General features: G+C 43.0%; 1 protein-coding gene across 3 annotated transcripts in view; it reads right to left on the reverse strand.

Annotated features, from left to right (window-relative positions):
• Window positions 1-12,059, reverse strand: part of LOC116039457 (arginyl-tRNA--protein transferase 1) — a 64,985-nt gene that overhangs the window by 2,712 nt on the left and 50,214 nt on the right. For all 3 annotated transcript variants that reach the window (XM_031284343.2, XM_031284345.2, XM_031284344.2), the window contains one exon: window positions 4,445-4,565. In XM_031284343.2, coding sequence (XP_031140203.1) covers window positions 4,445-4,565 — 121 coding nt within the window. The remainder of the gene's footprint in view (window positions 1-4,444; window positions 4,566-12,059) is intronic.

Consider the following 12,059-nt stretch of genomic DNA (forward strand, 5'->3'; position numbering starts at 1 on the left):
TAACTTAAACTGCCTTTAACATTATCTCTCTAAGCATGCGCCTCCTCATGTTCTTTATCAGTGCGACAGCCCACTTACACAGCAGTTAAGCAAAGGTACACTTGCCCACTCAAATGTGACACTGCTCTAAAGCGCCACTGTCCCTTCTAAAGATATTAAGTAGTGGACATTTTACAGACCGAAATGGATAGCAGCATGCAGCTAAAAGTCTATTAACCTCAACAGTAATACTGAGCAGAGGTCCTCTCTCTCTCTCTCTCTCTCTCTCTCTCTCTCTCGGCAATACAAACATCCGCTGCTCACATAAACATCTTTCATTGCTTCTTCACTCACTCCATCCTCCACCAATGCCCCCTCCTCAGTTTGAGTAGCTCCAGACCCTGTTCCCCCAAGGCCCGCCGGACGTTCAGTGACACGTCGCTCTAAGGTCGCGGCTTCTCCGGGTCGCGGGTTCAAGGGTCGGGGGGAAAGAGGAGTGGTGAGGGTCGGTCAGGGAGTGAGAGGGTCAGAGCCGAGGCTAGGGGCCTTGACACCTCGCCACGCTCCTCTCTCTCTTCCCATCCATTTCCAACTTTCAAAACACTTGCTTAACACCGGACGCTGGTCAAAGGCAGGCCATCAGGTTATGACCACTTCCTATGACCCAATGTCGCAAATCCAAAACTTGGCTTACGTTTGAAAAGAGAAAGGCCAAAATGGTGGTGTAGTGTAGTGAGTAAAAAGCCTGCTCTTTGACCGGAAGACCAGGGTTCAAGCCCCTGTGTTAGAGCGCGTCCTTCCAGCTGACCCGGAATCTCTGTAGCTGACCATTCATTTTGACCTCCAGCAAGAGAATTTCCCTGGATTATAAAGGATATTATCATTCTTATTGTTATTAAAATAGGGGGAAATTCCCAGATCCGGGGGAAAAACAACCTCCTGCATTATAACTGAGAGGAATTATATGTGTCTCCCCCCGCCCCCACTCTGAATGGAAACATTACCGCAAGTCAGGCTAAGGAGCAGAAAGCCTGCTGAAGAGCAGAGCAAAGTGGCTCTGACAGTGAGACAAGATATGAAAGTGCAAACTGTAAAAGCTAGAAATATAGTGAAGAGTGTCAGGCTAGCACTGTCTCTCCCACCGAATGTTTTGGCTTCACTTCGCATGGCTGAAAGCACACTGTAGATCTCAGAGGCAATCAGCTTGATGAGAAGTGAATGTGTGTATCTGTATCAGATATGAAAGAGAGAGACCAACAGAATAAGAATATTCTATTTCAACAGTGTAGATATTTTATTAAATGCAACATAGAGTAGTGATTCTATGCAATGTGCAATTTTGTGCATATGGTTTGGCGCCTGCTGGACGCACTCAAGGTCCAGGGGGTGTCTACTTGTGTCACACATTTTTGCAAATGTTTATTCTGCTGAGCTTGCAACGGCCCTACTTCTTTCTCCGTCAAGCAAACACGAGATTACGAGTATGTGAGATATAATATATCTGTGTTGTGTAGAATGTGTGTCTGTGTGTGTGTGTGTGTGTGTACACACTGTATGTACATTTGTGAGAGGCCCCAGAGCCCTCAATGTGTCAGCAACAGGCAATCAATGCGAGCCTGCTTTGGACAGAGTTGTGTAAACTTTAGATCGGCTGTCTTTACACACCTCATTAAGACAGCTCTGTAACCCTTACAATCGGAATGCACACCCAGCACCCCAATTCTCTTTGACCCCTGGGTGAGGCTTGGAGTTCAAGGGCCTTGCAACTAGCTTGAGTTGGAATTAATGATGAAAACATTTTATAAACATCATATTCTGTCAAGTTGTATTTATCTTTTCTTTTTACTTTTAGATCAAAAAGCTTTCTTCTCACTTTCAAGAATAAAAAGTTATATTGTCACTTAACTCTAATCTCTACCGACATGTTTTAACATATCTCACTCTACCCCAGTTGTAGTTTATTTTATGTACCAAAAACTAAGCATAACCCTATTGATAGGGTATTGATACAAGTTTTGGGAGCCGTATTTGACAACCAGCCTAAAGGTAGTCGATATTAAATATATATTCTGTTGAATGTTTGTTAGTCAACAGAAAAAAGTGGATAGATTAAGAGGTTGTCCATTGAACCAGCTGTTGTGTATCAGTTGAACAGCTGATACACCGGCACAATGAATATCTACTGACATGTGGCAAACTCAAGAGTAGACAAACAAAACAGCGCCACTCTTATTTCATGGGAGCATAGTGAGCAATCAGGCTAGAGTATGAAATGTCATTATCACAGCACACCACAACAGCTAAGTAAATGAGACTGCAACAGATAGTTATTTCCTAAAAGACACATAAGAGATTTCCACACCATTACATGCAGTCAGGACTTCCCCAGGACTTAAAAACAGATTGCAACATGTCTTTATTTAGGCCCCAAACAAGCCACACATTGATAAACTGCCAATTAGGACTCGCCCACAGGTCTCAGCAGTGTGTCATGCTGCTAACCTGACGATGACACTGCAGGCTGACCTGGTGACTGACTGACCACTGGGTGTATTTCTGGAGAAGACAGAACCCTCCACACAACCACTACAGTCTGGCACCACACAGCTTTGGCAACAGACTGGAAAGCTAACCATCAAGATAGCTAGCGCTGAAATGCAATGACACCGCGTTTGGACAGCTAGGCCTGAAATAATGTCCAGACTCGTCCAAGATCAACAGTCCACGCAGGAATGGAAGGCACCGCAAGAGCGACAGATGCACAAACACACTCTGGCCACAGTGAAAATGGCTAACTCTGAGACCGCCACTTTGTCCTCAGTAATTTGTGCCTACTTGGGGATTAGAGGTATGATTGACAAGAAAAGGTCAGACCTACCACTGGCTAAGCTGTTAATGGCAACGATGTACTGTAAATGGCCAGCCTACTAATGGCCTTTTAAATGCCCTTGTTTCTCCTGGGTGTGGTGCTTTCACCACCACTTGAGTAAACAAGAAAAACTTGCCAGGACAAAAAAGTAGAATCCTTATTTCCTTAAGACAAGTATTAAGACTTTGATTCTGAAATAGAGAACAGAGGAAACAGGCATCTGTGCCACAGAACACTGTTTCCTTTGAACTTGATTGATCATTTGTGTTGGTTTTTACCTCTCTGCATAGCCCTGAGTCCAAGTATGACCTCACTACAACAAACTCTTAAGCTGTCTCTCCACATTCACATATCCTTCTTTCCTCCTCCACCTCCCTGTCAATCTGTCTCTTATTTTATTGTACCTCGCTCTCTTCTAGTGCCAGCATACAACTACCAGTCTCCCTCCCTTTCTCTTCCAATCTGTATAAAAATCATTTTTATCACCCTCTCAATCCGTCCATCTATTCCTCCCTCTATTACCCTTCATCTATCAATCCCAGTCATACAGTCTACAATCAAAATGATTGTCCTCTCACATCTCTTCTTCTTGTGCATCAGTGGATTGTCTCCGTTTGGTGCCCGTTTGGTGATGCAGATTAATGGGGGAAGAGTAAACATTAGAATGGCTGGCCCCGGTACACTCAACCACTGCGGTTACAGGCCCTTGCAATATGAAAAGCATGTGTAGGTATGTGTACATGTTTTAACCCATGTGCACTCATACCAACAATATTCAGTCATCTCCTATAATAATGCCTTTATACAGTATCCGTACAGTATACCTTATTTTACTTTTTTCACTCCGAGGCTAAGCGGTGTCATACTCATGGGAATGTGTCAGTCTACACAACGTGTGAGTCTTTCTGCTCAGCATGCAGAGCTATATGATGCAAACTATTTTGAGTTTGGTTTATATGGAAGCTGCAGGAATTTGACTGCATATTCACTGTAAACCACCTAGAAAAGCATGCAGAATCAACACAGTAGGGTAAACAGAGAGAGATTTAAGAAGTAAGGAGACAGAAAATGTATCAGTCTCTTTGGCTATGCACATAAGCAGAACATCATTCAAAACTCTCCTTTTAAAACTTTCAACTCACTTACACTCTGTTAAACACTCTCTCTGGCCCCTATCTCTCAGCCCACAAGTACAGGCGATGAGCGTCTGCCAGTCTACATTCTGCATGTGGTTTATTATTGCTAATATCACTATTATCCATAATGGCAGCGCTGGCTCTGCTCGGACCATGCTGAAGGATCACGGGGAGTGAAGGCTGTGTGATCAGAGCTGTCGGCCCTCTCTTTACCCCCGTTCAGTGACTGCACGCCGCCTTGGAGCAAGCCCACAGATTTCAATACACCATCACAGTGAAACCGGATCAGATGTTAACACGAGGTTCATGGGTTCATCTAGAACAGCGTGTACAAAGAACTGGAGGATCCAAGACCAAGCACACAGGGACAGGTCAGTAAGTTAGGAAAATGCTGGGTTTTTTTCTCCAGTTTCATACATTAAATGAATGTTGGTTACAGTAAGGTGTTACATAGTTGTACCTGCATCAGGATCCTGGTTGAAACGAGCATAGCGGGAGTTTTCCAGCTGGGGTAGGCATTGCTCTATTGGTACCCAGGCATAGGTTTCAGGGCACAGGAGATCTGAAGGCCGGTACTGCCCCTGGGGAATGAAAAAGAGACAGAGAGAGAGAGAGGGTTACTACTTCTCCTGCTAAAACAACGTACAATCAATCAACACAAAATGTCTACAATTTAAAAAAAAAAATCTTTTTTCCAGGGAAAATGCCAAACTTTTGCTTACAACTGCTTCTTAAATGCCAGGATTTCCTTGGATTTTTTTTTTTTTATATTGACATAAATTCAGTACAGTCGGACACAACAAGCAATTTGAATACATCGTTTCATTTTCTAACATTTTAAACACTCATTAATTAATCTATAAACATTTTTTTTTAAATTGATGATAAAATAATCACTTGTTGCAGCCCTAGCAACATTTTGTTTCACACGATGCTAGTGATCCTGTCAGGTTAAAGGTTTGACCAGTTGTAAACTGACCTTCGGGTCAGGATCAGGGTTGAGACCTGTTCTTTGTTTAAGTCATGCTTCACGGTATCAGGAGTGTTATGTTGTCTGCGATGCTGAGCATGAAATGTAAACACACCAGCATATTGTAATGTGTGCTTGTGAAATGGGTACAAGTCTAACATTTTGGATGGAAAGTAAACCAAGCTGAACAAAAACAGCTGCAGGGAAAAGAGAGAGAGAGAGAGCGAGAGAGAAAAAATGAGTGAAGAGAAAAGGAGAAAGAGACTCCATTATCAGAGACCTGTGTTCCATCACACAAACAAACACAAACTGCCGGGATAGCTCTGTAAACAAGCAGGCGTCTGCAACGGGCCTGCTGCACCGTCTCAACACACACAATAATATTTATCGCTTTTGAGACTGTAAACTGTAGGACGAAGACTCCAAAATGTACGAAACTGAGGTCAAAAAGTGCTGGACGAACTCAGAACAAAACAAAAGAAAACACAAATGTCATTACGAACTCAAAATAAGCAAGACAAAGGAAATACCATGCCTGGCGCTCTGACCACGAGCCGTCTGTCTGTACGCCTATATGGAAAATATGCTGCCTGTTTTTACATGCAGGATAGGATACCATGAGGATGAACTATGCTGCTTTACAGTTCTGAAAAATGAGAAATAAAAGAATTTGGTGCATGCACTCATAGTCAGGCTTTCCCTTCTTGACATATGCAGCCACCGATTTGCTCTGCGCCACAAATTAAGCGGTGCAAGAGAAAGGCCAAAATGTATCACTAAATTCATATAGTAGGGGTGTAACGGTACGCAAAAATCACGGTTCGGTACGTACCTCGGTTTTAAAGTCACGGTTCGGTTCATTTTCGGTACAGTAAGGGAAAGAAATGCAAACATTAAACTGCAGGTTGTTTATTACTATAAACTTTTTTTTAACAATTTGTTTACACTTTTTAAAACACTTTTTAATAAAATATAATAAAATATATATAAAATAAAAAAAGAATAAGAAAAATACTGCTGCAAAGTTCTCCACTAAATAAAATACTCTCAGTCTCAAACCAATATCACATAATAAAATATAAATAAATAACTATGGATTACAGTGCAGCATTATCAATCCCAGCTTGTCAACAACCGAGTATGGTCGTAGATCAGCTGCTATAAAAACACCAATTGCTTTCGTTATTGTGTTGGCCCGATCGGAATTACCAGCAAAGGTCTGTTTAAATGCCAACGGGAGCTGCGTTTGAATTACGGTAGTTTTTTTCCTTGTAGTAGTGATGTTCACACTCGCGTAATGCCTTTTCAAGTGCGTTAGCAACGTCGGCACACTGCTTTCGTCTTATCGACTAGTCTTTGTCCGTTGACGTATTTCACTGGGAAACCGAAGTGTTCCCAAACAGGAGACCTTAATGATAGGTGTGGCTCTTCAAGCTCCGGCTTGTCCGTACTGTCTATGGGCTTGTCTGCATTGGCCATGACGCTAGCTAGCGAGAGGCTGGGCTAAAGCGTGCCGTGTATGTTGTTGTACAGCACGCTGTCATAGACTGTATATAAGAATGGACCAACAGATCCCGTTGCTCTGGACGGAGAACCGTTAGAAGCACTTTTCCAGTGAGCGCTGAGCGTTACTGAGCAGCCTCCAACTGAGAGAGACGACGTAAATGTGCCGTGAGCAACCTGTCTGAAAGTTGTAAGTCTTCTGGTAGCTGTGCCAAGAGAAATCTCCATCTCCATCTTGCAGAGACGGAGAGCGTAGGTATATGTAAGGAGATAACATAGGCACAGGCTAATTACTGCTAACTAAAATGCTAGTTAACATAAGTAATTATACTTAAACAGCTAATGTGAGACGAAACTGCCTGTGAGCTTCTCCTGTACTATACGGTAATTCCTCTACTATGCGACAGTAAGTCGCGTGGTTATGACACAATCGTTAGCCTATTTTTATAAAAACGTCTGCTACGGAGCCATAACGTGAGGTACAAGGTAATGGAGCCTTTTATACATTGTTGTGTTTCTTTAGAAATAAACAATGGACAAATAGAGTCTTTAAACGTTTCAGATGTAAAGTTATTCGCTGTCAAAGTGGCGCCAAAATGAATGGCAGTCAATGGAATGCTAACGGCGGGTGATCGCTTTGTAGTATTAAAATGGTGCCATAGGAGGTTCGCGGTCCGAGGAGAAGCTTACCCCCTTGCACGCGGTGTGTGATTTTTATTTTTTTTCCCCCAAACCACTTCAGCGGAAATCCCACCGTGCAGTCGATTTCTTTGGTTTAGGTTACAGTGACGGCGGGTAGGTTTAGAGATCAGTGTTTGGTGTAGGCAATCTGTACAGTGATTGACATATTGACATGACCAATGAAAACTTTAGAATCAGCTGCAGGGCGGGATTTGCGCTGAACGCGGAGACTTCCGCCACTTAATATGTTTGTGTGGAAACACGAAAATTGACCCATGTTCCGCACACAAAAGATTGCGTTCGGCCGCTCGTACCGAAAGCCCTGTACCCAAACGGTCCAGTACGAATACACGTACCGTTACACCCCTATCATATAGTCATAAAGGCCAAAACTGAGGTACAGGCTGTAGGAGGGGGGGGGGGGGGGAATTCAGAGTAAAGCAAAAGACACCAACATGCTTTAAGTGCTTCTGCTAACAGATGGATGGTGGTGGAATGCTATGCATCTGTAGCTGCAATGGACACACACATTGATCGGATGCTCTCCATGTCCCAACAACCTTCTGCAACTGTCAGCGCGGTCAGCTTGACACTCTCACACTCTACCTCACCTCTATAGACTCCTTCAACACCGCAGTGGGACACACCTCTATATGTCTCACACACACACACACACACACAAAATAGGTCTCCGCACCCTGAATTTGCACTTCACTCCACCTGGATGCATAAAGGTGAAGAAAAGAAATAGAAGTGTGAATGGAGTAGCTAGCCTTTAACAAGATATAATGAGAGCGATAGAAGAATGAAAACATGGGAGGAGACATGTTTGGATAAGCTATTATTCCATTTAAAAAAAGGCAGTTGTGTTTTTGCGTGTTTGCACTTTGTATCAGTGTGCATTTGTAAAAGAAACAAAAAGTGGATGCCTGATTTCTGAAGGCCTCTGTTTTTTGTGTGTCTACAGTCCAACGTGATATATCGAGTCTTTCGCTGTAAAGCTTCAGCAGAAAGAGAGGTCTATCTAACCAACATGAGAGACAGAGTCTGGTCATGGCACAGGCACATCAATTCTTCCCCTGAAAAGAAGAAAAAAGACGAGGAGAAGGACGCAGGAGGATGAGAGGACCCAGCTATTAGTGGTCTGGACAGAGGAGAGAGAAAAGAAGAAAGAAGAGGGGAAAGAAAAGCCTGGTTTGCCACAACACATCTGTCAGCTTCTTTTCTTTATTGGACTGAACGCGAAGACTGAGCTCACCACGGACTTTCTTTTTCTTCCCTCTTTATTTTTTTCCTTCCACAGGTTGGCGTGAAAGCCCTGTAATTTACAGCTACCCCTGCAGCTTCCTTTGGCTCTTCTTCAGCCCAGTGTTTCCTGCTTTCACGTCAGCTTGCTTACAATATCCATCTCTTTATCTAACATTAACTTATAGCAACAGATAATGCAGTAATAGTTTTCTGAAACTTAGATCCGAGAGAGAGAGAGTGCAGAGAGTGTCACAGCCAATCTAATAGCTGGGAGTAAAATGGCCTATTCCTACAAATCTATGTTCCTAAGTGACTGTTAGGTCAGCAAGTGGCGTGAGAAGGGCCACAGCAAGTGATAGTGACTACATGTGAATGGCCAGAAAGCCATATGAATGAGCTTTCTTGCGTGTGTTTATGTGTGTTATTGGGTTAGAGGGCTAGCCGGCTGCTCGACAGATAACCAGGATGAGGCTTTCCAGATGAAGATCTTTTTGGTTTGGTCCTCCTCTCTTGAGCGGCTCCGTTCCTCCCTTTCTGAATGCTCAGAGCCTCCCTCACAAACAATCCATCACCATCCCTCCATCCCTTCCCTCCTTTCTGCGCTCGCATGTTCAAACGGATATAGAGGTGATGCCGATGACTGACAACCTCTGAAAGGCTCATTTAGAGAGATGGAAAAAAGGACATGGGGAATGAAAAAAAACAAGTGGAGAAAGAAGGAAACATGTACAAACTTCAGCAGATAGACTTGGCTGCCGTCAGAGGTGTGAGAAATGAGAGGGAGATAGGACTGAAACGGAGAGGGATGAGAGAAAATTAGGTGCAGATGGCTGGGTAACGGGATGGTATTTAACGTCACTGAGACAGACTGAGGCGAGCTGATGGAAGTGATAGGAGCAGTCTGAGTGCCAGGACGAAGGGGCCCAGCACTGAGAGAGGGTGTTGGAAGCTGGGGATGAAGGGGGAGGGCTTGGAAGAAGAGACAGAAACGGGGGAAGAGCTAAGCAGACAGAGGGTGAGATGAAGACGAGAAATAAAGAGTTGCATTTAACAGCAGCTACATAAAACAAAATGGACACTGTGCATTTACAAATAAGAGAATGCACTCAATCATTGCAATGTATTGTTTAGCAGTGTGTTTTGTTAATTAATGTGTAGAGGTCACCATTTATATGAAGGCAATCTGCTACAGTGCAGGCTTCCCAATGAACTGAACTTTAACAAGACTGCGGGTAAATTACTCAACCTCATTTGAATAACAAGCTGCCCCAGAGTAAACAATTACACAACCTCAATCATCACAAGTAAATAAACACACATCTCCACAGAGCCTGACACACAGTTACACAATATTTTGCAGATCTATTATCACGCCGAGCTCCCTCGGTGACACAACATCCCTCATTCTTTTCAGGCCACACAGACTTTACACACACACACAGATACTGCAGCAGGGGCCCTGCTGTCAGACTGAACTTTATGACCAACTCAACGACTGAAACACATAACTGTCACCGTGTTGCTCTCCTTCACTGTGCACCCTTTCCACACATGCCTGTCTTGTTTTCGCACACACCTCAAGATAGGGAGCGACGCCCCAGGCCCGTACCTGTGATTTATATGAAAACCAATTAATCAGACGCATAAATCGAGTGTCTCGCTGCAGCCAAGGAATCCTTGTGAAAACCTACACCGCTTTTGCATTCTGCTTTTTTTTTTTTTTCTATCTCCTTGCCTGAGTATGAGTTCAGTATGTTTAAAGTTGAGACAGCTTTCATCAAGCGAGAGACCATCAGCCACACGTGTCATTCACACTGTCCCACCAATTCACATCAACTCAGCTTATTACCAGTTAAATAGTTTGGTTACACTTTACTTGAAGGTATCTACATAAGAGTGAAGAGAGATGACACTATCATGAACGTGTCAAACATTATAAACAAGTCATAAACGTTTATGACATAATACTTCTGTCATTAAGTGTCATTCGGTTTTTGTCATGACAAGTTAGAGTTAGGGTTATGGTTCATGTGTTTATGACAGTGTCATGTCACTCTTATGTAGATACCTTCAAGTAAAGTGTTAAAATATAAAAAATATTTTGCTACAGTAAAAACCTGTGTCAGGCCAATATTTATTAGAACACATCGGCTGAATAGAAAGTGATGTGTTTTATCCTTCTGGCAACAATAAAATGGGTTTGCGTGGAGCAAACAGAGGAAGAACTGAGGAACAAATTCATGGATTAATGCAGCCATGCTTTTGGCTCTGGCATAACAATTCATGTCATTTAATTCTAAATATTTATCTGGTTTCAGCTTCTCAATTTGTGAGGATTTGCTGCTATTCTGTTTTAAATCATTGTAAATTAAATCACTTTGGAATGTGGAACATTGGTCAGAAAAAGCAACCACAAAAAAATTGAATCTGAAGACGTCTACTTGGAAATTCTGTTGAGCATTTTTCACGTTATTCTGAAATTACGTAGACCAAAGCGATCAATCATTAAATGGAGAAATTAGAAAATGTATGCAGCCAAAGCCTGCAGAATCAAATCACTAATTCAAATTCATAGACCTACCCTGATGTCCTATATATCATTATTCTTACCCTTTGTTTTTTATGTTCATTTTGTGTTTTCTCCTGCTTTCTATTACTTTTCTATTGTCTTTTAATATTACTCCTGATATCATAAAATGCAGCAATATGTTGGTATGGGGGAGATCTCAGACACTACCACATCTTGCATTAGAGGGAGACTTTTTGAGGATGAGGTCATTCACTGCTTCGCAGTCGCACAGCTTTGGTCATGGTTCAAAGTGATCCTCTTTCAGGCTTGGTGGAGGAAAGACCAGAATATAGGAGGTGGACTTGGTGTCCTAGTAAGAGGGTTTCCCTGCCTCCATGTGCATTACTTTACACCCACATCTGCTGCTGATTTCCTGCTCATATTGCCAGTTGGGTTTTCATCCACTCTACACCTAGCTGAGGTGTCCCTTTACAGTAGCGTGTGTCTGTGCACGAGTCAGGGACAGTGCCCAATGTCTGAATGCAGCCTCAATGAGTCTATTCTTGTTAACAGTATCAGTGCAGCATGAATCTCTGCAGGAAAGAGCATTAAGTTATAGAGTAATCTGCAGGTCAACTGAACACCTACTTCAGCATGAGACAGAGCGGCTCCAAGAGTGTGATGTAAGGCTGGTCGCAGAATAGATGAGGTCACTAATGTTAGACCTTGCTCTGTTTGCTTCTGGCAAAAGATATTCAAAAAATAACATGCAATACAAAGCAGGAGCCGGTTTCGTAATATAGGAGGTTGAACACAATAGTGAATGGGATATTTAGTCAGGATTACGCATTTGTCAAGCACTTTAAGCAGAACGAGGACATTTGACCCAAACAGACAAATGTGGTCACCACCGAGTCACATTTGTGTACTCCTGGCAGTACGTTATTCAGCTGCTTGTCACCCAGGACAAGCCTGAACTCGGAGGGTATACAAAGGAGCCTAGTGTGACCCAGAGCCGAGCAGTGCTAACCTAGGCTGGCCTGGGCCTGCACTCTGACCCAGGGTCAAATTCAGCCAACCTTCATCAAAAAACAATAAACAGAGGCCCTGATCCATACATCCATACTCTCTCTCAAACATACAGCTCTCACAATACACTCCCTC

The sequence above is a fragment of the Sander lucioperca genome, chromosome 15 (assembly GCF_008315115.2).
Source record: "Sander lucioperca isolate FBNREF2018 chromosome 15, SLUC_FBN_1.2, whole genome shotgun sequence".
In the NCBI taxonomy this organism is placed as follows: domain Eukaryota; kingdom Metazoa; phylum Chordata; class Actinopteri; order Perciformes; family Percidae; genus Sander; species Sander lucioperca.